Here is a 27150-nt window from a genome sequence, read left to right on the forward strand (position 1 = left end):
ACTATTTAGGTATAGTGAACAAGTGGTTTGCAGTGTGCAGGTGTAGTGATGATGCAGTGCTCCGGGACAAACACACAGAAGACAGCTCACGATGAAAAACAGCTTTTTATTGATGCTGGGTTTCGTGTCAACAACACTTTTAAATAATACTCACGGTGTCTACACACCAGTGTGTATTGCACTGTGCAAAAGGAGGGTTACAGTCCCGAAATAAGACATTTTAATCAACACAAACACTGACATGGACACTTCTCCTCAAAGTGTGTGCTGTAGTGCAGGTGCACGGTGAAGGACAATCACAGGTGATTGAGTGGTGCAGTATAGGCCGGGGTTTGGTGCTGGTGTGTAGCGACAGCTCTGGTTTGTGTTAGCCGTCTAGTGAGAATAAACAATGATAATCAAACAAACAAAACACAAAAAAGTACTTTTGGGTTTTTTAGTTTCTCTTTCACGGCCCTTGCAGTTTAACCATAAACAAAGGAACAGATTGCTGGGGCCACTTCCCCTAAATACCCTCGGTCACGCCCTCTTTTGGTGCGCTGCCAATCACGTCTCCTCCAATCCGTGACTGACACATTGCCTACTGCATTAAGGTGATGACATCTGGTATCATGGCCCCGCCCCCTTCCTGGGTGGCCATCTTCTGACTGTCCATGGAATGAACTGCCAAACCATCCATTATAGGGCACTCTGCTCCAGTTATACAGTGCACTCACAGATCAGGAGGGAGATTGTTGACTAGGATTCATTCGCTGTCACAGGTATATAGTTAGTTATACCATTAATTACAGATTTACAGAAACCACACATTTTACAAACTGCAACCTACATGTGTTGTGTTCTAATATTTATTTAATATGTAAATTAAAAAAATTAATAACTTGTTCCTGTTCATTATAGTTAAAATCTGTAGGCTTTTTCCCTTGATTGCAGATTCTAATTTTCATGCCGTACTTGGAAACCCACCTGAGCATGAATTTGGGTAATTTAGGTTCATGTCAGTGTTATTACTGTAATTTACAAGAAATAAAGATAATATCAAAGCAGGTCTATCGCGCTGTCTTTGTACCACTATATAGATTTGTATATGTTTGTTTTTTTAATTGCAAAAATATACTCCTTTCACTGTTGTAACCACAAAAAAAAAAACACATTTGGTCACGTTGCATTAATTTTGAACCAAATGAAAATTAAGCTAGAACAAAAATGTTTTCTAGTCATAAAGCAGTATACAGTACAACATGTGTTATTTATGATACATTTGGTTTTCAGCACTAAATCAAAGATTTTGTTAATTTCAACTGCAATAGTGTTTGTTCCTTGAAACGACACCATCTAGTGTCTACCACAGATGTTTTGTTATTTTTAAGTGGTAAAGAAAATTTTGTATCTAGTGGTGGTTCTGGGGATTAAAAAAAATAAGTGTTTCTGTGGCTTCTGATCGATATCAGGTACTGCGACTATCATTGTACAGGGAACATTTTCCATGGAAAGTATTTTCAGGTGGATTACATAATAATCTCTGTTTTTTCAGGTGGTGCAACATTGTGTGAGTTGTCTTGGGGCAGTTGTTAATAAAGTGACACACAACTACAAGTTTGTGTGGGCATGCTTCAACAGATATTATGGTAAGTTATTTTATGTATTTTAAGTCTACCTAACATCATAAATGTTCAACTGACAAATAAAAGTTGCATTCATACATTATTGATTGTCTGTATCGCCACTATTTAAGCAGTAGAACCCTCATAAGATGATTTTACCGTCTGGTAAGGCTACCTTGTGCCAGTAAAGCCTTCTTATGAGGGTTCTATTGCTGTTAAAATAGCTATATTGAAAATAATGGTTAGTTTTTTGGTTTAGTTTTTTTATGATTTTTATGCAGCACTAGTTTTTGTTGTTAAGGAACACAAACATTTCGTCAATACTTCTTGAGTAATGCAGGTTCCTCAGAATTCCATATGTGGTTTGGTAGCCTTCAGGCTTCATTATTCCTGTTGATTCCTTTACAATATTAATGTAGTTCATTTTTGGAGATTGTTAATAACCAGCGGTAGGCGATGTCACGTTGTGGGTATTTCCAATAGCCTGAATAATAAAAATAAAAAAATTTCAGGCACCTCGTACACGAAGGTGAACATGTTTTGTGATCTGTCTTTTTATCTACCTCTTAAATGTAAAACATGCAAAATAACTTTTTAGGTCGTAAAATGTATCAGCAAATTTTTAAAAAATAAAACTTTTAGTACTTAAAAATATTAGTAGCCTGCATGTGTTTGTTCAGTAAGTTGTTCAGTTATTATAAAGTTTATTAAAAACCTGGTTATAGAAAAGAGCACCATGCCTGTGTTATGATAACAAAGTTATCTGACAAAGTTGCTGGAAGTAATCTGTCTGCATGCAGTTGTTTCTACAACTTGTCATTCAGACTGGAGACTAGTTGCTGTTCCTGTTGTTGTTACCATATTGCCACTGACAGCAAACACTACTCACAGTAGTATAGTACAGCGAGGAATCAGACTTGGTCTACATTAACAGACAGCATTCAGAGGGTGTGTTCTAGAACAAAGATTTATTTCGTCAAGCAGAAAAAAAAGTTAAAATACACAAATTAATAGTGTATTTGCCTATTTTCTGACAGAATTTTTAACAGATTAAACCTAGTTTAAGCGATAACGTTCATGGTCCTTTTACCAAAGATTGGTCAATATGATTTTCCTAATCAGGTTAAAGGAAATCTCCGATCCATTTTCTAATTGGGATTGGACTCTGTGCTGCACTACGTGTACATTTCCCTGTGGTTTGCATCCCGGTTAAGTCTTTGTCTGATTCTGCACTGATACTTGTTCCTCTGAGCAACTGTTCAGAAGGCATGCAGGTGTTTTAATAGGTGGACTGAATATTACATTTTTATTATTACGTAGGTTATATTGCTCCAGTATTACATAGTATTCACATTTGTCCCGATTTCTGTCTGGTAGCCTGTCCATTGTTTGAGTTCTTCATTCTTGAAAATCATTTTACTATGTGACTACACCCTGCTATAGACTAAACTCAGTGTTTGAACAAAATAACTACACCAGTAAATTACAAGCAGGATGTAAGGAAAGGGGATTAAATAGGTTGTTTTAACAACTAATGAGTAAGGATTTAATGATTCAATTTTTCGCAAATTTGATTTGGATGAAATTTCATGTAACGTTTTAACCCTTAAAATACACATTTTGCATTCACATTTATCAGTGAAGATCACCTCAGACCTTTCTAATTTTTTTTTTTTGTTGTTTGGTTAACTGAATTGGGTGGCTGATTGATTATTTTATTTATTTATTTACTTTCATTGCATGTTTTGGATTTTAAATAAATATTCGTACTGTTTTTGCGCAGGAGCCATAACCAAGCTAAAAACACAGAACCAAGAAGATCCAAACAGCACAATCCTTGCTGCCAATAAACCTGCACTCCTGCGCTCACTCTTCACTGTTGGTGCTCTGTGTCGACATTTTGACTTTGACCAAGAAGAGTTCAAAGGCAACACCAAGGTTAAAAAAAAAAAAATGTATACCTGTCTCGTTAGACCCTTTCTGTGGCACGACTTTAAATTTATATTCCTGATTTTTTTATTTTTTAGGTTGTTATAAAAGAAAAGGTACTCGAACTGCTGCTTTATTTTACCAAGCATGCAGATGAGGAGGTGCAAACGAAGGCCATCATTGGTTTAGGTAAGGGATTTTTTTGTGCTTGATTGTAAAGTCTTAGATAGGAAAGGCTAGTTTGTGTGTGTTATATTTATGTAATTATTGAGTTTCAATGAGTTGGGGTATATTATATTTACATTTTTTGATTGAGTTATATTCAAGTGTTACAACTGGCAAGGTTTGCTGTTGTGCTAAATGTTAATGCTTTTTCAGTACTGTTGCAAAGTATAAAGGCTGACAATGGTATTTTTGTTTTAGGATTTTCTTTTATTCAGCACCCTAGTTTGATGTTTGAGCAGGATGTGAAGACTCTATATAATGGTATCCTGTCAGACAAAAACGGTTCTGTGAACTTGAAAATTCAGGTGCTGAAGAACCTTCAAACTTACCTGCAGGAGGAGGACACCCGCATGCAGGCGGCTGACCGGGAATGTAAGTACAGGTTAACCTAAATCAAACCACCCTACTTTCCTTCTGCTTCCTCTGACCTCTCCATCTGTCTCCCTTGACTATCCCGATCACTCTTTATCCATCGCCTGTTAAAAACCTAGGTGTTACTCTTGACCCCTCCCTCTCCTTCTCTCAACACATCTCTTCCCTGAAACATACTTGCTGCTTCTTTCTTGGCAACATCTACAGAATCCACCCTTTTCTCACTACTTATTCCACTCAATTTCTGGTCCAAGCTCTTGTTCAGATTGGACTACTGTAACCCTCTCATTGCTGGTCTCTGCTTTGGCTAAACGCACCCTTCAGCATATTCAAAATTCTGCTGCTTGTATTGTATTCTCCCAAACTTTCTACTTTCATGCTACCCTTCTACTTCGCACCCTCCATTAGCTACCTATATGTGCTCTCATTTATTTCAAGACCCTTGTTCTTGCTTACTACTCTCTTCTCCACACTGCCCCCTCCTACCTCCAATCCCTTGTTTTTCCGTACCCCCCCATCTCTCCCTCTCCGCTCCTTCTCTACTGGCTGACTGGTCAAGCCTTCTCTTCACTCTCCATCCTCCCGTGCCCGCTCCTAAGCACCAAATTACTGGATCCTCAGCTGATGCACTATCCTTGCACTATTGCATTGCTGTAATCTTAACTTGGTGCATTTTAGTAGTATAATTTGCACTTACTGTAAACTATACTATATTTAAATACAGATTTTGAATTGTAACTCTGTACTGCCCTTTAAAACCTGTAAGTCGTCTAGGATAAAGGCATCTGGCAAATAAATAAATAAATAGTAATCATCATAATAATAACCAACACCTCTGCTGTCCTGGATGAGCCCCTCTTTCTCAGGTCTTTATGTAATATACTGCTAGTTTATGGTATTCACTTCTGTCTAAGTAGTCCGTTTTATGTCTTCATTTGGGCTTGTTGAAATTCATATACAGTTATTTCTCTCTGTGTACAGTCTTCTGGTACAGTTTTGCCAGGGTGTATGTCAGTTCAGTTTGTTCAGTTTCAACAGTATAGGTGTTTTATATTGACTGAATAAAGTGTTGTGGGGCATTTGAAATGTTGGTGTTTGTAAAAGTGATTGTATTGAGTCAGAAAGGTGGTTACATGTTATGGTTTAAAAAAGGAACAGTCCTGCAAATGGCATCTCAAACTCTTTTTGAGGTTACTATGACAAGTTATACTTTGAGGCGTTTGTTTGTCCTTGTGTGGACTTTTGTAAATGTTACCAGGCTGTTCATTGTGTTAATTTACCTTGCAGGGAAGAAATTGTCAAAGCAAGAGGATCTGAAAGAAATGGGTGATATTTCCTCAGGCATGAGCAGTTCTATAATGCAGCTCTACCTCAAACAGGTTCTCGAGGCTTTCTTCCACACGCAGTCCAACGTACGCCACTTCGCTCTAAATGTTATTGCCCTGACACTAAACCAAGGTCTCATTCACCCAGTACAGGTATGCTATATTTCACACTGTGATGCTTGATATCCTCAATTTTATTTGCAGTCTTACAATATTTGAACTACACCAATCCACGCACGAGATCAGGTTGATTGATCACACAAAGCTTGTAATTTTTTTTATATATACATGTTTTCCATACTGTGAATGCAGAACAAGTACTTTGGGTTCTGTGTGACTTAAGTATCTTGGTCTTGCATCGCCACAAGCGGACTTGTTTTGATTATTTACTGTACGTATGTATACTCTTTCAGTGTGTGCCATACCTGATAGCCATGGGTACAGATCCTGAACCTACCATGAGGAACAAATCTGACCAGCAGTTGATTGAAATCGATAAGAAATACACAGGTTTCATTCATGTAAGTGAAGTAATTTTCTTAATGTAAAGGGCAGACCTGCTTAGCTGCTTATTTTTCACCTGGTATCTGAAGTTTACTTGCTGATATGTTTTGCGTTCTGTTACAATTACATTTTTAGATGAAAGCTGTGGCTGGGATAAAGATGTCATACCAGGTACAACAGGCAATCTGGGCAGCCCACAACACAATAATAAGGGGATTCAGACAGGATGAGCAAAACACTGCCTTGTGTTCCCACCTTTTCACCATGGTCCGTGGAAACCGCCAGCACAGACGAGCATTTCTCATTTCTCTGCTCAACCTCTTTGATGACAGTGCAGTGAGTATAAGGGACTTTTAATATATCTGTACATTAATTAAGAAAAATCAGTACTGTTCTTGCTGCAGTTTTATATAGGTCACATCTATATAAATTTACCAAATTGCAATATTACTTTCAGATTTTTTGCTTTTTAATGACGTGACTGTTTGGTAGTTTTGTTGGATTATGGTCTTAAAGACCAAAAAGTGGAAGTAAATAAATATATGCATGTGTAAAGAATGTTTGAGAGAAATACATTTATGTATTCAAATGTATTTATGTATTCTTTTAACCCTACAGAAAACGGATGTGAACATGCTATTGTACATAGCGGACAATCTAGCCTGTTTCCCATTCCAGACGCAGGAGGAGCCCCTTTTCGTAATGCATCACATTGACATCACACTTTCTGTCTCAGGCAGTAACCTACTGCAGTCCTTTAGAGAGGTAGGCAACTACCAAAGGTAGTAGTAATTCATCAGATAAAGGCATACCCAACAAAATAAGGAAGAATTACTAAGGCTTATTGATCCTGTTAGTAAATTATTGGTCGTAGTACTGTACTTATCTGAAATGGTCATTTTTTTCAAGGGAAATAAAACCAAAAATGTGATTTGTATTTGTTTAACTGAGTATTTATACTTCTAAATAACGCAGAAAGATTGTGCTTCACTGAAATAGTATTTGATTATACAACGAGTTAAACTGCGAAGTTCATGAACAGCACTGAGCACTCTGAGCAGAACTCTTCATAGAGGCAGGATCTCCACAGGCCTGCATCACACACTGTAGGATTAGTATCCAAATGCTTAAGCTCTAGAACTGTCATGATGAAGAAAAAAACTGATGACGAATGAAAGTCACCTAAAAATGTATATTCTGGGGTTGGTTGCACTAAAAAGGTCTTTACTTAAGTCTCAGACCTTATGATAAGACTGTTGCACAAAGCAAAACCTTGAAGGTTTTACGTAAGACTAGCCTTAATCTACTGTTGCTAAACACCGAAGACTGGTCGTGCTTTCTAGAGCCTGTTAAAAGAAAAAAGTGTCTGCCAGCGAATCAAAAACTTTTTTGACACATGAATAGAATTGAGATGGAAATAGACATGTGCTGATTTATCAGATAGCTACCTGTAATGTTCTTCTGAGTGAATTAAATTTGTTTATTTATGTTTTTGTGGTTTATGTTTTGCAATATTAGCTGAATATCCCCAATTTTGTGAGCAGTATATTATGATGGCTAGGTGTCTTCTTTTAAAAATTAATAAATAAATGGACAGTGTCCATTACCTGGATTACAAATTACAGTGATCGGACTGTAAAACTACAAAGCGCGATGGTTGAATACATTTAATGTGGCCGGTGAAAAACACAATTAACCTTTTACTGTCAACACTGTTCTAATCTTTATTGGTCTAAACCTCCAACCATTTGCATTTGTACTAGGACAGGATCATGTAATAAATGGGTAATTTAGTGATTTTTTTGCAGCTGCGGGTTTTATAAAATTAATATTATGTGAATTGGGCATACATGTAAAAGGTTTGAGAAACATTTCAAAAACTGTTAACTAGTCTCCTGTGTGATTTTTACGAGGTTGGTCGTTATACTAAAATGACAAGTTGTAAGTGAAGTAATTTCTGAATTTCTTTTTCTACAATGTCAAGTTCAGATTTTCTTCTGAAAGTGGTCAAAATATATCAGAATGCACCTGAGAGCATGTACAACCCCAGAGTTTATGGGGGTCAAGACGGCCCCCAGACCCCTGATCAAGATTGGTTTTGCCCCTGGAGTTTGTCAAAATGATCATTGGCGACTTTCACCCATGTTACTATGAAGTACCAATGTGTCTGACTTGAGTCACTGAAAAAAGGCGCAGCCACAGCAAGCAGAATGTCTCTATTTAGGGTGCAAGTTCAAGGTGTACAAATCTAAAGTGTATTTTATCAAGACCTCTGTGAAACAAACAGGCATGCTTTGTCATGTACAGACATTTGAACAACCAATGCTAAAAATGTTTTTATATTTAATTTTCAAACATTTAAACTGCACTAGAATGTGCACATTTCAGGGCCAATTTTAATGGCACCTTTTAAATATAATCAGTAACTGTTATCAATGTTTATATAAAAAAATATTTGCCCAAATCTTATAACTAGCATGAATGTCAAGATTTGAGTAAATACCTTGCTCTCCCTTTCTAGTCCCTTCTGAAGGAAGCCAAACCAAAAGAGCAAAAGTACTGCTCAGAGGAAGAGGAAGAGGATGAGGAGCAAACCAGCGACAGTGAGGATGAGGCAGTGAGACGACCCAAGAAGTCCTGTCGCCGTATCGACTCAGACTCTGAATCAGATTCTGACACCGAGAATGAGGACAAGGTGATGAGGAGGTTACCGGACAATCCCACACCGCTCATCGAATTTGCCAATGCTTCCCAAGGAATCCTCCTCCTGCTGGTCCTAAAGCAGCATCTAAAGAATCTCTATGGATTTTCTGACAGGTATGGTCATCTGTGACCACGTTACTTAGAATTACAATAAAAAATGTTGGCACCTTTTTGTATGACTGCAGACATATCATTATGCAAGCTTTAGATTCATCAAGTTGTTGCATTAGTGTTGTAACTAAAATGTTGATTCTTTAAACATTTCTGTTGCTTATGTGTGTGTTTCTTTTCCTTAGTAAAATCCAGAAGTACTCTCCAACTGAATCGGCAAAAGTGTACGACAAAGCTGTAAACAGGAAGTCTTCAGTGCATTTTAACCCTCGACAGACCCTGGAGTTTCTTTTGAATGATATGGCTAATGCAGCATTAACTAATGAGGTTAAGAGGAAGATCGTCAGACAGTATCTTGATGTAAGAAACATTTTCTTTGCTTTAACTCTTACGGACTGTGAGAATTCTACCTTTTTGAGGGCCGACTGACAAGACTGACATTTGTATTAGATCAAATATCTACTTATACAGTGTTATACATTTCTAAAAAGCTGTTGCTCTGCAGATTTACCAAATAAACAGTGATTTAATTATATGATCAAGTATACCCTACATTGGCCTAGTTTGAATGTGAAACAAGTGTTAAAGACATTTGAATGTATTATTTTTGTTTTATTGTATTATGTTCGTGTAGCCACTAACCCGAGGAACTAGAATCTGAAATAGTGATTGGTGATTAGCTGATTATGTGAGTTAATATACCTATCCTTTTAAAGCATGGAGTGTGACATATTTTTGAAAAGCTGAGTGTCTGTAGAACCTGGACATACCAAGGGTTACGCTCTGACATTAAATTAAATCTAAATGTACCCAGCTAGAAAGCAAAACAAAAGTAGAAAAAACATGCACAATTTTCTTTTATTTTTTTTTATTTTTTTTTAATATTCATAACAAATATCATCGGTATACTTATTTACATATATATGTTAGAATAGCTATGCAATTAATATACTACATTGGTCCAGATTCATAAATGGCAAAATGAAAAAGGAACCAGTAATGTGAAAAAAAAGGGTAACACTAACAACAAAGTGAACTGATGAATTATTCTAAGTGTAACACACCAGTCTACACTAAATAATTGTACAATTTACTATCTATATACACATTAGTATATTTATAACAAGGGCTTATTTCACTTAACTCAAAATCAATTATTGTAAGGTGACATTGGTTTTATGTTGGGAAATATTTTTAAGAAAAATAAAAAACTGAAATATCTTGCTTGCATAAGTATTCAACCCCCACACATTTAATATTTGGTAGAGCCACCTTTCGCTGCAATAACAGCTTTAAGTCTTTTGGGGTAAGTATGTGCCAGCTTTGCACACAGTGTCGGAGTGATTTTGTCCCATTCTTCTTGGCAGATTTGCTGCAGGTTGTTCAGCTTGTGGACCGCAATTTTCAAATAGTGCCACAGATTCTCAATGGTATTGAGATCAGGACTTTGACTGGGCCACTGTAGGACATTCAGTTTTTAGTTCTTGAGCCACTCCAATGTTGCTTTGGCCTTGTGGTTGGGATCATTGTCCTGCTGAAAGGTGAATTTCCTCCCAAGCTTCAGTTTTTTTAGCGGACTGAAGCATATTCTCTTGCAGTATTTTCCTGTATTTTGCTCCATCCATTCTTCCTTCAATTGTAACAAGATGCTCAGTCCCTGCTGATGAGAAGCATCCCCACAGCATGATGCTGCCACCACCATACTTCACTGTAGGGATGGTGTGTCTTGAGGCATGGGCAGTGTTAGGTTTGCACCACACACAGCGCTTTGAGTTTTGGCCAAAAAGCTCTATCTTGGTCTCGTCTGACCACAAAACCTTTTCCCACATCGCAGCTGGGTCACTCTCATGTTTTCTGGCAAACTCCAGACGTGCTTTCAGATGGTACTTTTTGAGTAACAGCTTCTTTCTTGCCACCCTCCCATACAGGCCAGTGCTATGCAGAGCTCTTGATATGGTTAACTGGTGCACCATTACTCCACTCCCAGCCACTGAACTTTGTAGCTCCTTCAAAGTGATTGTTGGCCTCTCTGTGGCTTCTCTTACAAGTCTCCTTCTTGTTTGAGCGCTGAGTTTTGTGGGATGGCCTTTTCTTGGCAGTGCCTGGGTGTTGTGATGCAGCTTCCACTTCCTGCTTATTGATCCAACTGTGCTCACTGGGATATCCAAACACTTGGATATTATTTTCTACCCTTTTCCTAATCTGTTCATTTGTATTACTTTATCTCAATTCTGGTAGAATGCTCTTTGGTCTTCATTTTCCTTCAGAGTCACAGCCTTACCAATGATCCTGCAACAGTGGGGTTTTTATCCAGAAAACGTGACAGCAACTTTAATGGTTCACAGGTGGAGGCCAATGGTAAGGTAATTGTGTCCTCGTTAGGGCAATTTCTTTCATCGGTGCAAACTGGGAGATTCCACAGCACATGGGTTGAATACTTATGCAAGCAAGATATTTCAGTTTTTTATTTTTCTTAAAAATATTTCCCAACATAAAACCAATGTTACCTTACAATAATTGATTCTGAGTTTCAGTGTTTAAAAATAAAATATTGAACAGAACGAAATTTCAGTGTACCATTTGTAATTCAGTAATGTGAGAGAATTGGTCAGGGGTCTGAATACTTTTGCAAGGCACTGTGTGTGTATGTGTGTGTGTGTGTAAAATTAATTAGAAAGATCTGTGGTAAAGCATTGTGCTTTGATGCCATGGTCTACGGTAATCTCGAGTAAACACTGCAACCATAGATACTGAAATGCTGCACTGCGTCCAAAAACTCAACTCTTGGTTAGGGGCTTTAATTAAATACATTTTTTATTGGTTTTGTCATGCATGAAGTTTATCACACACATTTCACTACAGTAAATGTTTTGTTTGTTTATAAACATTTTGGGCAGTTTTTGTATGCTGTCAAGTAATTCTTTGCTCTTGAATCGCTTGAAAACAAACGTTGCGAAAAAATAAAATAAAAAGTACATAGCAGAATGACTGCTGTTTGGTTGATTTGTCAGGTCTGACGAAGGTTTTTATGCTAATTTGAAAAAAAAATCACATACTTGTCAGAGCATTGTGTGCAATTATATCATCAGACAAATTCGTCTGAAATTATAATGGACCGTCTGCAAAGGGTTAAGGAATGCAAAAAATACACTGTGCGACACTGGTGAATAGGGTTATTGTTTTATTTCACCACATGTCAAAAAACTGTATTTTATTTCCTTATAGCAGAGTCACAATGTATACGAGGTAGAGTGTAAAAACTTTACACCATGTAGTTAAGTCTCCTAATTTGTGTGCGATTTTGTTTCAGTTCAAGTTACTAATGGAACACTTGGATCCTGACGAAGAGGATGAGGAGGGTGAGGCTAGTGCAAATGCCCGAAACAAAGCTATCAACGCGCTGCTGGGGGGAGCCAGTCCAAAAAACAACGCAGCTGACACCGAGGATGATGAGAGCGATGGAGATGAAAAAGGAGGAGCCTCCGGGGTAAACAAAAGAAATGTTTATTTTGAACTGCAGGTGCATTTGAGGGATTTAATCGTAATGTAGGGTTATTGGCATTTCATGGAGACTTTCTGTGGTGGACATATAGAAAATATAAATAAAAGAAAATATATCCAGTTTCATACCACAATGTCAGAAATGAGTTATGAAATTCAGTACGATTTAAACAATAAATTCTGTGATTTCAAAATGTGTGCGGTTTCTGCTTCTGTTATTTAAAATGCCTTACAAAGCCTGTTTAAGTATTTAATAATGTAGTCATAAAAACGAAGTAGTCCGTGTTCCTTGAAAGATATAGTAGATGCATATTCCCTAATTGTAATAAAATATTTTTTCCATTTTATAGTCAAGAAAGTCCAAAAGGGGAGGAGAGTCAGCAGAAGTTGCAGGCCACTTGAATGAAACTGTGGAGGCCATGGATGTTATTGCTATCTGCTGCCCGAAGTACAAGGACAGGCCACAGATCGCCAGAGTTATACAGAAGACCAGTAACGGTTACAGTGTTCATTGGATGGCAGGCTCTTATAGTGGAGTCTGGGCTGAGGCTAAGAAACGGGATGGACGCAAACTGGTGCCTTGGGTAGACACTGTAAAAGAGTCGGACATCATTTACAAGAAAATTGCTCTGACGAGCGCACATAAGCTGACTAATAAAGTTGTTCAGACTTTACGATCGCTGTATAATGCGAAGGATGGAACTTCCAGCTAATGAACTTATAATTACAGCCAAATTCACAGGGACTGAAAAAAAAACTTGAAAATGCAACATTCTGGCAAAAAAAAAAAGAAAGGTTGGTCTGTGAAGAATGCAAAGATACGGATCCAGGACACTGAAAATAACAAACAAAAAACCCCCAGAAGGAAATGTTTGAAAAACATTTTGTGGGAGCTTCCTTCGCTGTTGTGCAGCAGAAACTTCTCATTTGATTTCTACTCCCACTGTATTATAGTTTAACAAAAAAAATGTTTATATCTCGGAAAAAAAAAATCTGTTTAAAAAAATAAATAAACTTAAAGTGAATGTTGGAAATTAGTCTGTTAATGTTCTTAATAAAGTGTTCTTGGAGTTTAACCTAGCGACGGATGGCTTTCTTTAGCTTAGCTCAGTTCCAGGGAAGCGTTTTTTTCCCATGCTGTAAAATGGCAGAATCTCCTGGATATAATTTATTCTGTTGAAAAATAAGCATGCAGTATCTGTGGCCTATCTGCAGGAGGAGTTTTTGTAAATGTAGATTTTGATGTATTAGGCCACCCTGGTAATAAGAGAAAAGGGATCCCCAGCAAAACTGGTGGAACAAATACTGCAATAAATTTTTTTACTTCTCTTTGTTACTTGTCTGTTTCCATTTGACTTTCTTATTTTGTTCAACAGTGTCATCTGTTTTTTTTTTTTTCATTATTATTTACAGCCTTGCCTGTTAGTGACTACAGATTATTAAAGCAAGCTGTGCAAGACGTTCTTGCCTTGAAAATGCTTGCTTTTATAAACTGGTGTCTTATTTATAGAGAGGATTAAATAGTTAATTGTGTGGTGTGTTATTAAACTATACATAGCATTACTTTTTATCATTAACAAAAGTGTACACTCACTGCTGATTTTAGGGAATGCCTACTTAAAAGTGGAACTAACCCAGAAAAGGTTTAAAGTGTCCTTAGAGGGCCATCAGACAATCACCAAGCCAGTCCCTTTATGAGGAGAATCAAGGGACTATCTTCAACCCTGACACATAATCACTAAAATCCCCAATATTCAAGCTACCGCAGTTGGGATTTCTTGAGTTGAGCAGTGGGCGTATATATTATATTTTTATTTAAAAGTATTTTTTTAATCGCTTGTTTTATTGTTTGTTTTTACATAGATTGTATGACAATTCGACAGGAATATACATATTTGTGTTTTGTATTTGCTTTTTATATGCTTTTTTGATGATTTTTATCTAGAAATGAAGATTGAGAAGTTAATGTGATGTTTCAAACCTTATTACTGCGTAGACCGTTCATTTATATCAAGTAATTGAATATATATATATATATAAAACTGTAACACATCCATGGTCATTTAAGTGCTAGGTGTAATAATTAAGTACAGTTCTTGGTAACCTATGCTTCCCTATTGAGAATATGTTAAACACATACATGAGTTATATTTTGCAACATGAATATTAACTCTTACTGACAACCTTGCAATTTCTCTCTCCATTTAGTACTGGACTTTAGCCTAATTCTTTGAGCAGTCTGGTTGGAGTTCATTGTGCATCTAGATTTCTTAAATTCACAATTGTATGTTGAATTTTCACTTTTACCTGAAATACATGCAGGGAATACTTCTAGTTTGGCATTTTAATGAGAACATCATATCAAAAATGAAGGGACATTGTGATTTTGATTTTAAAAGATAGTTTGTTTATTTTGAATTTTAAATGCCCTTCAGTCTGATCCAGTACTTTTTCTAACATGAGTCTTACATTTCTTACTCAATCAAACAAATTTCATGTTTCCTTTTTCTCAAACCTTTTCTAAAAGATTTTAAAATATCAGCAGATCTGAGTGTTTCACTTGGTAAATGCACGGCTACGTGGTGTGCAGGACAGGTCTTTGCTGGAGATTTCGGAAGCAAGCATTGCATTGGCTCTGGCGATACCACAGGTTAGAGACAAAGTGTCAGACTGTTCCTGCTCATCGTGGACATTGTAAATGATGGGGGTGGGCATCCTGGATTCCATCCATGCATTATCTCATCTGCATTCATCAGCTGCCATCTGTTGATTACCTTTACAATGCTTTGTCTCAGATTAACTCATCTTTGTGGGGTGATTGTATTCCTCAGGAGTTATGAAAACAAAAGTCAAAATCTCTTTACAGTCCCTCATGTATACAGTAATTGCCTTTGGATTAGAGTTTGTACCTGTTCACCAATGTGCCCAATGTCCCTGAATTTCCATCTGGATGTCCTTGCAACCCTTCATTCTCCAGTCTTAAGTCTGAATTTTTCGAGTGTGTCAGCTCTGGGTTTAAGGCTTACCGCTGGATTTAGTGTCTACAAAATGAATGAATACTTTGGAGTACTCAAAAAAGAAATTATAAAACTACTGCTTTTATTTTATTTTTATCCTGGTGTTGCTGATTATGTAATACATACATAAAAGGGGTTTTCTTTGAGACCTTTCTAAGCTTATGTTGTCTCTGTAAATCCTAGTAGGTATTAGGTTTTTAACCAAAGCGTTAAGATGATGAGCTCTGTAATTCAAATAATCTATAATCCTTTTAGATTCATCCTGTTGAACTCACCTTTACTGCAATTGCAGTATATCCCGAAATGTGATCTTGCCATATTAGTTGTTTTGCAGGTTGTGGTCTAAGAGCGAATGCTCCTTGGAATGAGATGATTCTGCTGGTGAAGTTTTTTATATCAACAGATCCCTTGTATACTAGTGTGTAGTGTAACTGTTTTTAGATTGACTTCATTTAATTATTGTGCTTTCTTCTTTCTCTCTAACATTATACATTTTTTTCAGCTCTTAACTACAGTGTTCACTATTTTAATGTAGGGTTTGGACAGGTGGTTAAAGGTGTACCTTTATGTGTGTTATTGCTTACTAAACAGTGATCACCTAACATTTAAAACATGAACTGTTCTGCACCTCATTGACAGTGTCAACACAGGGTAAAAGGCTTTTTTAATTTGACTTATTAAAGCGTGCACTATGAAGATGTTTAGTAAACAGATATAACCTTGTGTTTATTAATGTATCTGAAAGAAACAGCGTTGGTATTATCCATGTAACAGATAGTATATGAGCATGACAAATGCAGTGCTATAAATAAACACACTGGAACAATTCCCAGATAGGAAAATTAGATTGAGACAAAAACACAGTGATAATATTAACTTATTGGGGGCAGGCTAAAAGTGTTACATTACACCAAAGCAGTGTTTTCTTTTAAGCTAAAGAATACTGTGAAAGGTGAAAGACTGATGCCCTCTAAAAGATTTTAATAAGTCTCGGTTGTAAAAGACTTGAGACACCAACTCATGTGTTCTCTCTTCCAAGGAAGCAGACAGGTCCACTTTTTCCTGTCTACTGTGACAGTCACACAAATAATAATAAAAAAAAAAAAAAGAAGTTATTTCATAGTGTTTATGCACCACCTACTGGCCACATGTTGTAATTATATCCACACTATTCAATTGTGTTTCCATAGTATAGAGAAGAAACCTGTTAATTTGTTGTAAATGCATGTTTCATAATCTGAACATCAAATATTTATTGAGTCATAGTCAATGACCATTATATATCTAACCTCCCCAAACATTTCAATACAGATAATTGGATTCCTTTCTGCTGTAGATAATGGTATTTAATATTTACCTGAACAATGATGTACAGTAACAGACCATTGCATAGAATGTAGGTGCATATTTAACCATTTCATCATGACACACGCAGTAGTGTTGCCCGTTGTGAATGCTCTCTGAGCAAGTTACCTGCATGGTCTACCTTCAACAGTCTGCTCCAGTGAGCCTGGAACACAGGCCCTTAAATATTTATTCTGTCTCCTGGTGTTCAAAGAAGCATAAAAAGAATAGAGTTCCTTTGAAATACACAGTTTTTAGATGTTTTACATCATGGATGGATGCCTTTTTGTGATTGTTGCAGTTCAGACTTTGACATTAAACAAATTATTCAAAATCACAAAAAAAAGTAAGGCATGTCAAATAGCATTATTTTTAAAAGGTCAGACTTGTCAGAGTGAATGTGAAGATAAATAGAATTGTTAATAAACTAGACTTTCTCGTGGATAGATATTTCAACCTTTTTTTTAAATATTCAATTCAACCCCTTCATGGTAAAAGGGCAGACTGTGTGTGGTGGGGGGGACAAAAAAAAAACAAACTGCATGTTCCTGGTCAACCCCCTATATATTATAGCAGTGGTAGGCAACCGTAGCCCTTTCTACTGACGACTACAGATTTTTTTTTGTCTTCAATGCATCTTTTAAAAGGGGTAAAACAAGCAAGCTATTAAAAATAATGGCACTTAATAAATCATGTCACTGGCAATGTAGCACAGTTAGAAAGCACACATGTAACATTTGCAACAGAACTGTAACATTGCAAACATTGTAGATCCAATCAAGTTTATTATCAGAATAATAATTTAAGTATAACAAAAACTATACATTTCCATAATTACAAAGAACAACAAATAAAATAAATTGAACAATGGTACCACAGGAAACGCAAACAAAACACACAATAGTTTAATCTTCTGGCAAATCTTTTTTGATTAATAAATGGTTTAAAAAAAAACCTCAATGTAATTTTTTTTTGACATAGCTTCTCAAACAAATTACATAAGCAATTGTGATTTTATTAATGTTTAAAAAAGAAAAAAAACAAACTTAGGGACAGGACAGTTGCAAGTCAGTCTACAGATCCTCTTCGCTCGCTAGCATGTTCTCTATGGCAGCCCAGTCCAGCTTGCTGAGGATACTGCCAGTGCTTTCAGACAGGCAGTCCAAACCATCCAGGTTACCCCTTCTCAATGGAGACCCATCTTCATCAAGCAGAGGATTCTGAACAGAACAGGAAAAGAAAGATGTTCTGTAAACACCCGATATCATTACACTGCTGCACTTTCAGATCCCCCACACGACAGTCATTACCTCCGTCTTCCAAACACAAAGTACCTGCATCCACCTAAAATAAAGAGCTTCTGGTGTGATTGTGTGATTGTGTAAATACTGTAAAACAAGAAACTTTAGCGCAAGAAACGTTTGCTAATTTAGTGTTTATTAAAAATCTGCAAAATGAACGTGCTGTGAAATACATTATTCATACATGTACCATACATTGAAAGAAAAAGAAGCAAAAACATTTATTGCAGCAAAAACGGACCTTGAAGGCCATTAGCAAAATTAAGTTGCTGCAAAAAAAATCCCGTCTTACAGTAATGAAACAGAACTGCTCAATACAGAGCCTTAAATACAGGACACAGTTTTCCACTGGCTTTAAAGCAAAAGATGAAGAGGCAGACTGGTTTATCACTATTAAGAATATATATCTCATCCCCTTCAAGAGCTTCTCTCAATAAGAATGGGTTGAGTGTTTGTTTTCTGACCAACACAGCCGCCCAGCTGTAAATTCAACATTAGAGCCATCAGTATGTTGAGAAAGTTTAAGTGTACATATCCAAATTATATCCAAGAGTCAAAGGAACCTCCATATAAAATTGCCACAATCTAATACTCTCCATTACCAACTAAATAATGTTAATACTAAGTGTCATTTCAATTTAAACACCTTTTTTCCCAGATACAGTTTATGTAAGTTTGTCAAAAGATAGACAAATGTACAGATAGAGACATCCTGATATATCCCTAGAATCAAATTCTCAATAACAGGCTAAATAATGATAAAACGTTTCCTCACAAGTTTATTTCAGATGTATGTAGAAATGTTGCATACATACAACCACCTCCACTATACCCTCGATGCTGGGGATTCCATCCCGAGGGGTAGAATAACATTTCTAAATGTTAGAAAACATGAAACAAGAATTGTGTACCAGTTTGCTACGCATGAGGACTGGCAGAGCTATACTGTTGGTGTTCTTTTCTGAAAAGAGACTAATATTACAGATAGCAGATTGTTTGGTTCAAATTGCATGTACTGCTAACAACTGATGAGAGCCTTTGCGTCCACAAGCTTCTTGCCCAGCATTGACTGCAAGCTATAACAGCACGGTGGGTTAGGAGGGGCCAGGCTCCAAGACTTTTGGAATGCCCAGCATTGACTGCTGTTGGACTCAAAGGGTCTCAGGGAGAATTCAAGGAATATGAAAAGAAACCCAATAAATTCAATGACAAATATTTTGACTAGAAGTCTTTCTGAATATCTGTGCAGCACTGATTATGTATTTCTAACTGTAGAGCTGCGGAGTTTTTAATCGTCTTTGATTCACAACAGTGGTGCAGCATCAGGTCTCGGACGGGTCTGCTCCACTCACCTGTAGAGAGCCGTCCATCTCCAGTAACCTTCTGATCTCAGCAGGTGGGCTCCAGGGACTGACAACGTCCCTCTCTGGCCAGGTCTCTGTCTCCACTCTAGTGCTGCGGGCCCTGGGGTATGGAGATGGTCTCCCTAGCCCTGCATTGCTCAGCACTCTACTTCCTGAAGAGGAGGCGGAGATTATCCATAACAATTCACCCCTACTTCTCGTATGTCATTTTTCCTTTACAGTATCTCATCAAATTTGCAAGATTAAAAAATGATAAAAAAAACAAACAAAACAAACAAATAAGATAAAACAACCAACACCATAAGCCAAAAGTGTAGAGTACAAATCCAAGGAGGTTATTATGAGATTGTATAATGCACTTGTGAGACGGCACTAGGAATACTGTCCAATCGTGGTCACCGTAGCACCAAAGGTACATTGTGGCTCTGAGAAGAGTAAAGAAGTCCAAAGACTGACCAAGCTACAGAGAAAGGGTGAAAACTGATTCTACTTAGCCTGGAAGAAAGAAGAAGAAGAATCAGGAGGACATAACCGAGGTCTTTAAAATCTTACAAGGAGTTTGGTAGTTAACCAAAACAATTACTTTAAGCGCACAGAAACGTGGACACAGTTGAAATTAAGTTCAGATAGACTTAGGACAAAGGGAAGGAGACACTTCTTCACACAGAAAGTAGCGAGTGTAAGGAATGGGCTACCTAGTGATGTTGTTAGGGGTTGGTATCAGACCATCCCTGCCTGCTTACCCTGGCTGTGGGATGCAGATCCATTCCTCCTGGGATCCTGTCTGTCCTTCTCGCTGGTCTGGGATTTGCTCTTCCAGGAGCTCAGGTCAGTCAGCATTCCCCTGCGTGTGATCTGCGACATCCGGTCACGGGGCAGAGCACTCGCTTTGGGGAACCACATTATAGACCCAGTGAATACAAGGCAGTGAAGTCATTTTAATTAACATTATATATCATTACGCACCTGCCTCACCCAGTACAGTACACATAGTTGTACCCGGAGTGCTAATAAAAAGAGTGCAGGATCTTACTCGAACCAACAGAGTAGTACACTCATTAAAACAGTTTTATTCATTGTCAGTTGCGATAGTAAAAACAGCTGTACACAGGTTAAACTTTTCCTAGACAGACTGAAGGTGGGCTCCACTGGTTCTGAAGGCAACTGGTCTTTAAGACAGCTGGTCTATACACACAGGCACAGGCTATACCTGTATAGAGGCTTGCTTCTAACACAAGCAGGCTTACCTGGTCTGTGCAGGCCCAGGCTGCTCCTTTTACTGCTGGCTCTCCCTCTAGCAGCAGATGGCTTTTTCTGTAATGCTCCAGTCCTAACAGAGCCTAACCAGAGGAAAGCATTATTCACCTTTAATCCTGTGATTCACTAATATACAGAACTTCTAATTATTTTTTTGGCAGATCTACAAACACAAAATAAACTGAAGCTCTAGATAAGTGTTTTCAAACTGGTAAATGAGCTTTACTCTTCTTTTTTCTTATTGTACTTCATCTCATCTCTGGATTAGGGGTGCCATCTGCACTGCAGGTTAGCTTCTGCATCTACAGTGGGCAATACTTGACATATGTTTTCATGATTGTGTTCTTGTTTCATATCTTTGTCTACACATTTCATGTCTTGTAATTGAATTTATTAAAGAATATACCTTACTTTGTGTGTGTGATTATGCTTTTAACTTTATAAACTTGTCTATAAACACTTAGTATTTCATTATATGATACGTGTACTTATATAAGCTGATAATCATAAGTGAATTGCATTCAAAAATGTAATTTTTAAATGAAAATGTAAATCTTGTCCATTTCAATGAAATGGTCACCCAAAGCAAGGGGATTTCAGTCTGAAACCCAAGTCAGTTAAAAGTCTGAAATGTGTATAACACAGTGTTATAACACTGGCCTAAGTATAAAAGTGTCTTTGTTAGATGTTTTCTGAGTTAACTAGCATGTTACCTAATTAACCTTTTGTCACCAATTATTGTTAACAGGTGAGTGTCCATGATTACTATAAATATAGGTAGCATAGGCACAAGTTTGTCATTCCTGAATGTAAAGGAGCAGAAAATGGCAAAATACGCTCAGTTAAGCAAAGAAAAAAGACTGTAATTACTTTAAGAAATGAAGGTCAATCTTTAAGACAAATCGCAAGAACTTTGCAAGTGTCTGTAACTGCTGTGGCCAAGACCATCAAACGATTTGAAGAAACTGGCACTCATGAGGACCGAACAAGGTCAGGCAGGCCAAGAGAAGTTCATTCGAGTCACAAGTCTGCGAAACCGGCAATTATTGTTGACTGCCTCTGAAAAACAAGCTCAGCTAAATGCTACTAGAAGTACAGATGTTTCAACATCAACTGTTCAGAGGAGATTGCATGAAGCTGGCCTAACTGGAAGAATTGTTGCAAAGAAACCATTGTTAAGAGTGCAGAATAAGAGGAAGAGACTTGCCATAGCCAAAAAACACAGAAACTGGACGTTTGGAGTGGAAGTCGGTCTTATGGACCGATGAGTCAAAATTTGAAATATTTGGGTCCAACTGCAGAGTATTTAGACGCAGAGAGGGTGAGCACATGAGTTCTGCATGTGTGGTTTCCACTGTCAAGCATGGAGGAGGCAGTGTCATGGTCTGGGGTTGCTTTGCTGGTGACAGAGTTAGTGATCTTTACCAAGTCCATGGCAAGCTCAACCAGCATGGCTGTCATAGCATACTTCAGAGGCATGCCATTCCATCAGGATTACAGCTAGTTGGGCAGTCCTTCATTCTTCTGCAAGATAATGACCCTACATCTCTGGGAATTGCTGCAGACACTCACACAAACTTTTTCAACAAAAAGCTGCCTCCTACCTGTATATTTTAAAGGCTGACCAGGAGAACAGGACAGGGATCGAGTCTGGCCCACATTAGATGGACTTCTTGCTGTGTGACCTGCTGATTGGCTTCGACCAACAGGTCTGCCCCTAAAACAGGAAGTGAAGAGAGCCATGAGAACATTGGGATTAAGATCCATCTCAACCTGTGATTTGGGGGGGTGGATTTGTTACACAGAGACAGACCCTCCTGCTTATCAGTTTACATGGTAAAGGGCAGAATCACTCCCTGTTTGAACCATGCTTTGCAATAAACTCAAAGAATGCATTTCATTAGCAGCTAGCTGCAGGCTATGGAATCCATATGTCTGATATAGTGAATCAGGTTTGTACTGGTATCCCATTAAATGTTTAATCCCAAATTAACACCCAGACTTGGACTTTGATGACACATGTCATCATTATCGTGGTGATCATTGCTCCGAAGCAGCACAGTGAATTGTGGATTTATTTAGACACTAACAAATGGCTGTGTGGAAACTGTTAAAATGAAAAACCCAAGGCAATCACATTATCGATACCACTTCTGGTATCACAATATCAATCGCATAAAGTCCCGTACAAAAGAAAGTCCATACAGTAAGCAAACAGAGGAGATTAAAAAACTGCAAAAGCTGTTTCTGTTTATCATACTGTTTTAAACACAAGATCAAAAAGAATATACAGGACCTGTAACACAAAAGATAATCATTTAAATTAAAAAGAAAAAAACATTCAGTGCAATATCAATTAGAATTTTATCATTTCAGTTTAGGCTGTAACCAAATATCAGTGTATTCCTAAATATACAGCAATTGCCACAAGGCATGTCAGCAATTGGCACATAATGTAAACTGCAAATTGTGAACAGAGTCTGACATTATTGCATATTGCCTGACTTGACTTGCAGATGCTTGAGACAACATGCAATTTGGAATAAATGTGCCCCCGTCTATATAACTTTGACATTTTGATAATGGTACTGCTTTGCTTGGCTTGGAATTATTTTATTTTATTCTCTGAAGTTGGTTTGTTCTTTCTTTTTTGTTTTGGAAGAAAGAAATCTTTTTGCATTATTGTTTTTTTTTTTTTCGGCAAAAAGTATGAAGCTGCTTTTTTCTGTGCAATGCTACATCATATTGAAGCACAGGCGTCTGTTGATAAATGGTTTATTTGCTTATTTTTCTACATGTTACACGTTAAGTTTGTGTACAATTTAATATTTATTTGTGTTTGTGAAATTTTAAATGAATAAATAAAATATTTAAATGCTTAGCACTTCAAAACTAGTTTATTCAATATGTAACTGTTTAAATAATAATATAAACCAGCTTTGTGTCTCTTATTGCATTTACTTCGTTTATGTGTGTACAGCTATGGCCAAAAGTTTAGCATCACCTAAAATTTTAAGACTGAGGCATAATAAAAAAAAATAATAATATATATTAATAAGCAAATAAACTACAAAATGATATCCCAAAAGTCTACAGTACAGTAGTATAGTACAGTAATAGTACAGTATTTCATGTTAGGTTTTGAAATGTCACGTTTTTCCATTTTTGTCAGTATATGGAAAACTACAAAGCAGTATGTAATTCAATGTTACCGTAACACTATTCAGCAGGTTTCACTCGACTTTATGAAGCACAATGAGTTAATTCTATAGGGGGATGCAAAGCTTCTGGCCACAGCTGGAGGATGCATTTGCACCCCTTTCCACCTTGCCGATGACTAAGGGCTAATTTACAAGCGCAGTCCTTCGATGTTAGTTTGATTTGAAGTCCTTCTTTTATGTACTCTTTGCACATACATTATTGACACGAGTCAGGATGAATGTGAGACCTAAAAATAAAATGCCCCTCTTCCACTAGAATTCTCAACTGGAACCTTTAAATCAATCATTAATCTTGTGTATACAATGCCTTCTGGACACTGACTTCATGAATAGGCAAAAAATAAACTCGCCTGCGACACTAATGACTGTGTTACTGATTGAGATCTAACCTATAAACTACTGTTTTCCAGCAATACAATACTTCTGGAGTTTTGCTTTTTTCACAAGCAATACTTCTTTCAGCTGCTAAGCGACCCCCACTTTTATAGCACATGGCACTACCATGATTTGACGTGCATCTCCACAGTATTATCGTGGTTCAGTCAATGGCCCAGTACTGGTATTGTACCATTTATGAATTGTGACATATTGTGGATACTGGTATATCATCCAACACGACACCACATTCTTTTAATTTTCACATAAAGCCTTTAAAACGAAAACCCTCACGAGACAATGCACTTGAGGAATAAAACCCTTCAGCGTGAGACTGTGTAGATCCAGGGCAAGACACTAAAGGCGTCTATATTGGTGGGATCAAGCACAGCACAGGTGCACTTTACAATCACCTAATGTTTTTAAATGATATTGACCAGAGCACTGAATGTCATGTAAGGTTACGAGGTCTCTTACCCTCTTGCTGATCGTTGTCCTTGGCTCCGGACGGATTTGAGAGGTGTGTCTGCCAGGGGGCTGAGTTCAGCTGTTGGGAGGGGCACTGTGTCAGACAGCATCTCATTCATCAGATTCAGGGCCTCCACAGCACGCTGGCTGTTGTGTTTTGACAGCACCATTCTGAGCAAATCAAAACAGTATGGGCTTAGTGAGATGGAAAATAAAGAGCGAGTAGCTTCAAACGTCATTTTCACTTTCAACTCTAACTGAACTGAGCAATGAAACAACGTTACACTTTTTTGAAATGGTACAAACCAGTTGAAGTTCTGATGGACAGATTACTGCAAATTGGTTCTTGCTCCGATTAGGTACCATACATAATGCTCGGGGAGGGGGGTCGAGATATAAACTCAACTTCCGCTCTATGCCTTTCACTTAAGCCACAATGCTGTTAGTTGAAATGACATGCAAATACCGTATGCCTTCCAATATTAACATTACAATTATATGAATTGCTCAGGCTTTACATAAAAGGACAATCCTAAATTCAATTTATATTTGAAGTACAGTTGACTTACTTCTTTTTTTCTTCTTTAATTCTGTTGTTAACTTTGATGTCTTTAGAACTGAGATTTATCTGCGGCAGAAATCAAATAAATGCAAATAAAAAAACAAAGTGCTTAATAAGCTGCCACTTTAACAAGCAACTTGGTACGGGACTGAAATATCCCAGTTATCTTAACTAATGCATTTCTAACATGCCCTGGGAAGAGAGTGTTGCAGGGGGACAACTTAAGGGTTACACTCTGGCATACCAGCTGAACTTGGAGAAGTCATGTTTGACAGTCTTTTTGGAGGCCACAGGGCTGCTTTATACTTTTTCTTTTTTTTTTTTAAAGTCACCAGAAATGTTATATAAAGTGATTCTAAACTACAAGAAAAATACCTTAAGAACTGATATTTTATATCCATATCAATTTGCTCTTTAAGGCTATGGCACGCAAGCGAGAGAAGCACATTAGCATTGAACAGGACACAATAATTCACACCTATGGGCACAATGTTTCTTTTTTTTTTTTTTAACAATTTATGCTGTAATTCTAGATTGTATACCGTTGCAGTGCCTGCTTTGAAGGGGCTGCATTCCCTCTGTTTACGATACTCAGACAGTCTCTGCTGCTGTTTCCTCTTCATCCACTCCCTGATCTCCTGCCTCTCTTTCTCTGTCCTAGTAGGAGCCTTGCCTGGCCCCCTTCCTCTGGCCTTGCCCATGCTGTCAGACACAGGAGTGTTAGCATGCAATCTGGATCTTTAGTGCCTAAGCCAATGCAAACGCTACTGAAGTGTCTTTATTCCACACCTGTTCTCAGCTGCCTTATCTGGAATTGAGACTTTTATTAGCGTAAATTCAACAATTCAAACTCATAACTTACAATGCACTACCATGGATTAAATAGCAATCTATTCATGTCACTTAAACAGTTCCCTCTTTTATTACCTACCAATGTCTTTAAAAGGCAGTACTGTTTTAAAATATTTCTGTTACCTGGAGAGTCGCCTGGCTTGCATTTCCGACAGACCCAGCTCTGTGGCCGAGATTCCTCCATCTTTCACAAGGTCACCAAGGATGTCAGCAATATCGCTCAGTCCAGTGAGGTCCAGAACATCCTCTGTCGACCTAATCGCAAAAAATGTAATTAAATCACAGGCATGTGTGAAGACTTCTAACAGGAAGCAGATGGATGATCAAATCCAACAGTATAACCTGTAGGTAAATTAAATTTATGCAAGAGTGGGTAAGATTATATCTTGTGTTGGATCAATAGAGTTTTACCGAAAGTTAAAGTAAATATCCTGGATTAATGGTTGGTGATAAGTAGGGACAGTGCTGTCCATCTGCATTTCAGAAAGTGTATGTATATGAATTAAATAAATAAAATGTACAAAAAAATAGGCAAATAATAATGAACATACATTTAGCCCAATTCTGAAGTTCTGTATTTGCATTGTTCTTTCATCCAATTTGTACATTAAAAATGTTAACAATCCTGGTCCTAGCTATAAGTCAATATTTATTTAAATATAATTATTTGATCTACTGAAAACAATAAAAAATGGTAAATTACTTACACATGAGCCTCTCTTGCCATTATGTCGAAGTCTGTAAAATAAAACAGGAAAAGTAAATCATCACATGCTTTAAACAAAACCATTAGCTAAACCCCAGGAAAAAAGAGTAAGAAACAGGCTCAGGTGTGCTAGAGTTGAAGATGAAGCAGGTATAAGGAGACCCTTCTGTTTGTTTACCAAGACTCGAAAGCCAACAACCCACAGTCACCTGGAACCTGCTACATGACACTCTTTACAATGAATTAGCTGACACCACACAAGAGTTACTGTACAACAGAAACTGACACTATGGAGAGAGTAAGACTAGATCACTATATAAATTTACCCTGTGTGTTACGTGAGACTGATACTTCAGGCACAGCTAGAAATAAAAACAATTTTAACAAAGACATGTTAATAACTTTTTAA

At 37.4% G+C, this 27150-nt stretch overlaps 2 protein-coding genes across 17 annotated transcripts in view; one reads left to right on the top strand and one right to left on the bottom strand.

The window, feature by feature from the left end:
• LOC121318354 (nipped-B-like protein) overlaps positions 1 to 13603 on the top strand; it is a 62276-nt gene extending 48673 nt beyond the window's left edge. For all 6 annotated transcript variants that reach the window (XM_041254922.1, XM_041254932.1, XM_041254949.1 and 3 more), the window contains 12 exons: positions 1535 to 1628; positions 3388 to 3542; positions 3632 to 3722; positions 3957 to 4130; positions 5418 to 5608; positions 5869 to 5976; positions 6095 to 6295; positions 6578 to 6724; positions 8481 to 8776; positions 8959 to 9133; positions 12084 to 12260; positions 12625 to 13603. In XM_041254922.1, the coding sequence (XP_041110856.1) occupies positions 1535 to 1628; positions 3388 to 3542; positions 3632 to 3722; positions 3957 to 4130; positions 5418 to 5608; positions 5869 to 5976; positions 6095 to 6295; positions 6578 to 6724; positions 8481 to 8776; positions 8959 to 9133; positions 12084 to 12260; positions 12625 to 12987 (2172 nt within the window). In that variant the 3' untranslated portion in view covers positions 12988 to 13603. The remainder of the gene's footprint in view (positions 1 to 1534; positions 1629 to 3387; positions 3543 to 3631; positions 3723 to 3956; positions 4131 to 5417; positions 5609 to 5868; positions 5977 to 6094; positions 6296 to 6577; positions 6725 to 8480; positions 8777 to 8958; positions 9134 to 12083; positions 12261 to 12624) is intronic.
• Positions 13604 to 17421: 3818 nt separating this feature from the next.
• The window catches only part of cplane1 (ciliogenesis and planar polarity effector 1), a 43695-nt gene continuing 33966 nt past the window's right edge, over positions 17422 to 27150 (bottom strand). For 5 of the 11 annotated variants that reach the window (XM_041255042.1, XM_041255014.1, XM_041254980.1 and 2 more), the window contains 11 exons: positions 27068 to 27103; positions 26743 to 26773; positions 26159 to 26290; positions 25726 to 25885; positions 25191 to 25249; positions 24631 to 24792; positions 22162 to 22274; positions 20548 to 20640; positions 20044 to 20187; positions 19289 to 19452; positions 17423 to 17855 (listed from right to left, as the gene is read on the bottom strand). In XM_041255042.1, coding sequence (XP_041110976.1) covers positions 17709 to 17855; positions 19289 to 19452; positions 20044 to 20187; positions 20548 to 20640; positions 22162 to 22274; positions 24631 to 24792; positions 25191 to 25249; positions 25726 to 25885; positions 26159 to 26290; positions 26743 to 26773; positions 27068 to 27103 — 1241 coding nt within the window. In that variant the 3' untranslated portion in view covers positions 17423 to 17708. Of the gene's footprint in view, positions 17856 to 19288; positions 19453 to 20043; positions 20188 to 20547; positions 20641 to 22161; positions 22275 to 24630; positions 24793 to 25190; positions 25250 to 25725; positions 25886 to 26158; positions 26291 to 26742; positions 26774 to 27067; positions 27104 to 27150 lie in introns of all 11 variants that reach the window. The other 6 variants (XM_041255060.1, XM_041255032.1, XM_041255051.1 and 3 more) reach the window with 2 other exon arrangements.

This window comes from Polyodon spathula, chromosome 1, assembly GCF_017654505.1.
Source record: "Polyodon spathula isolate WHYD16114869_AA chromosome 1, ASM1765450v1, whole genome shotgun sequence".
NCBI lineage: Eukaryota > Metazoa > Chordata > Actinopteri > Acipenseriformes > Polyodontidae > Polyodon > Polyodon spathula.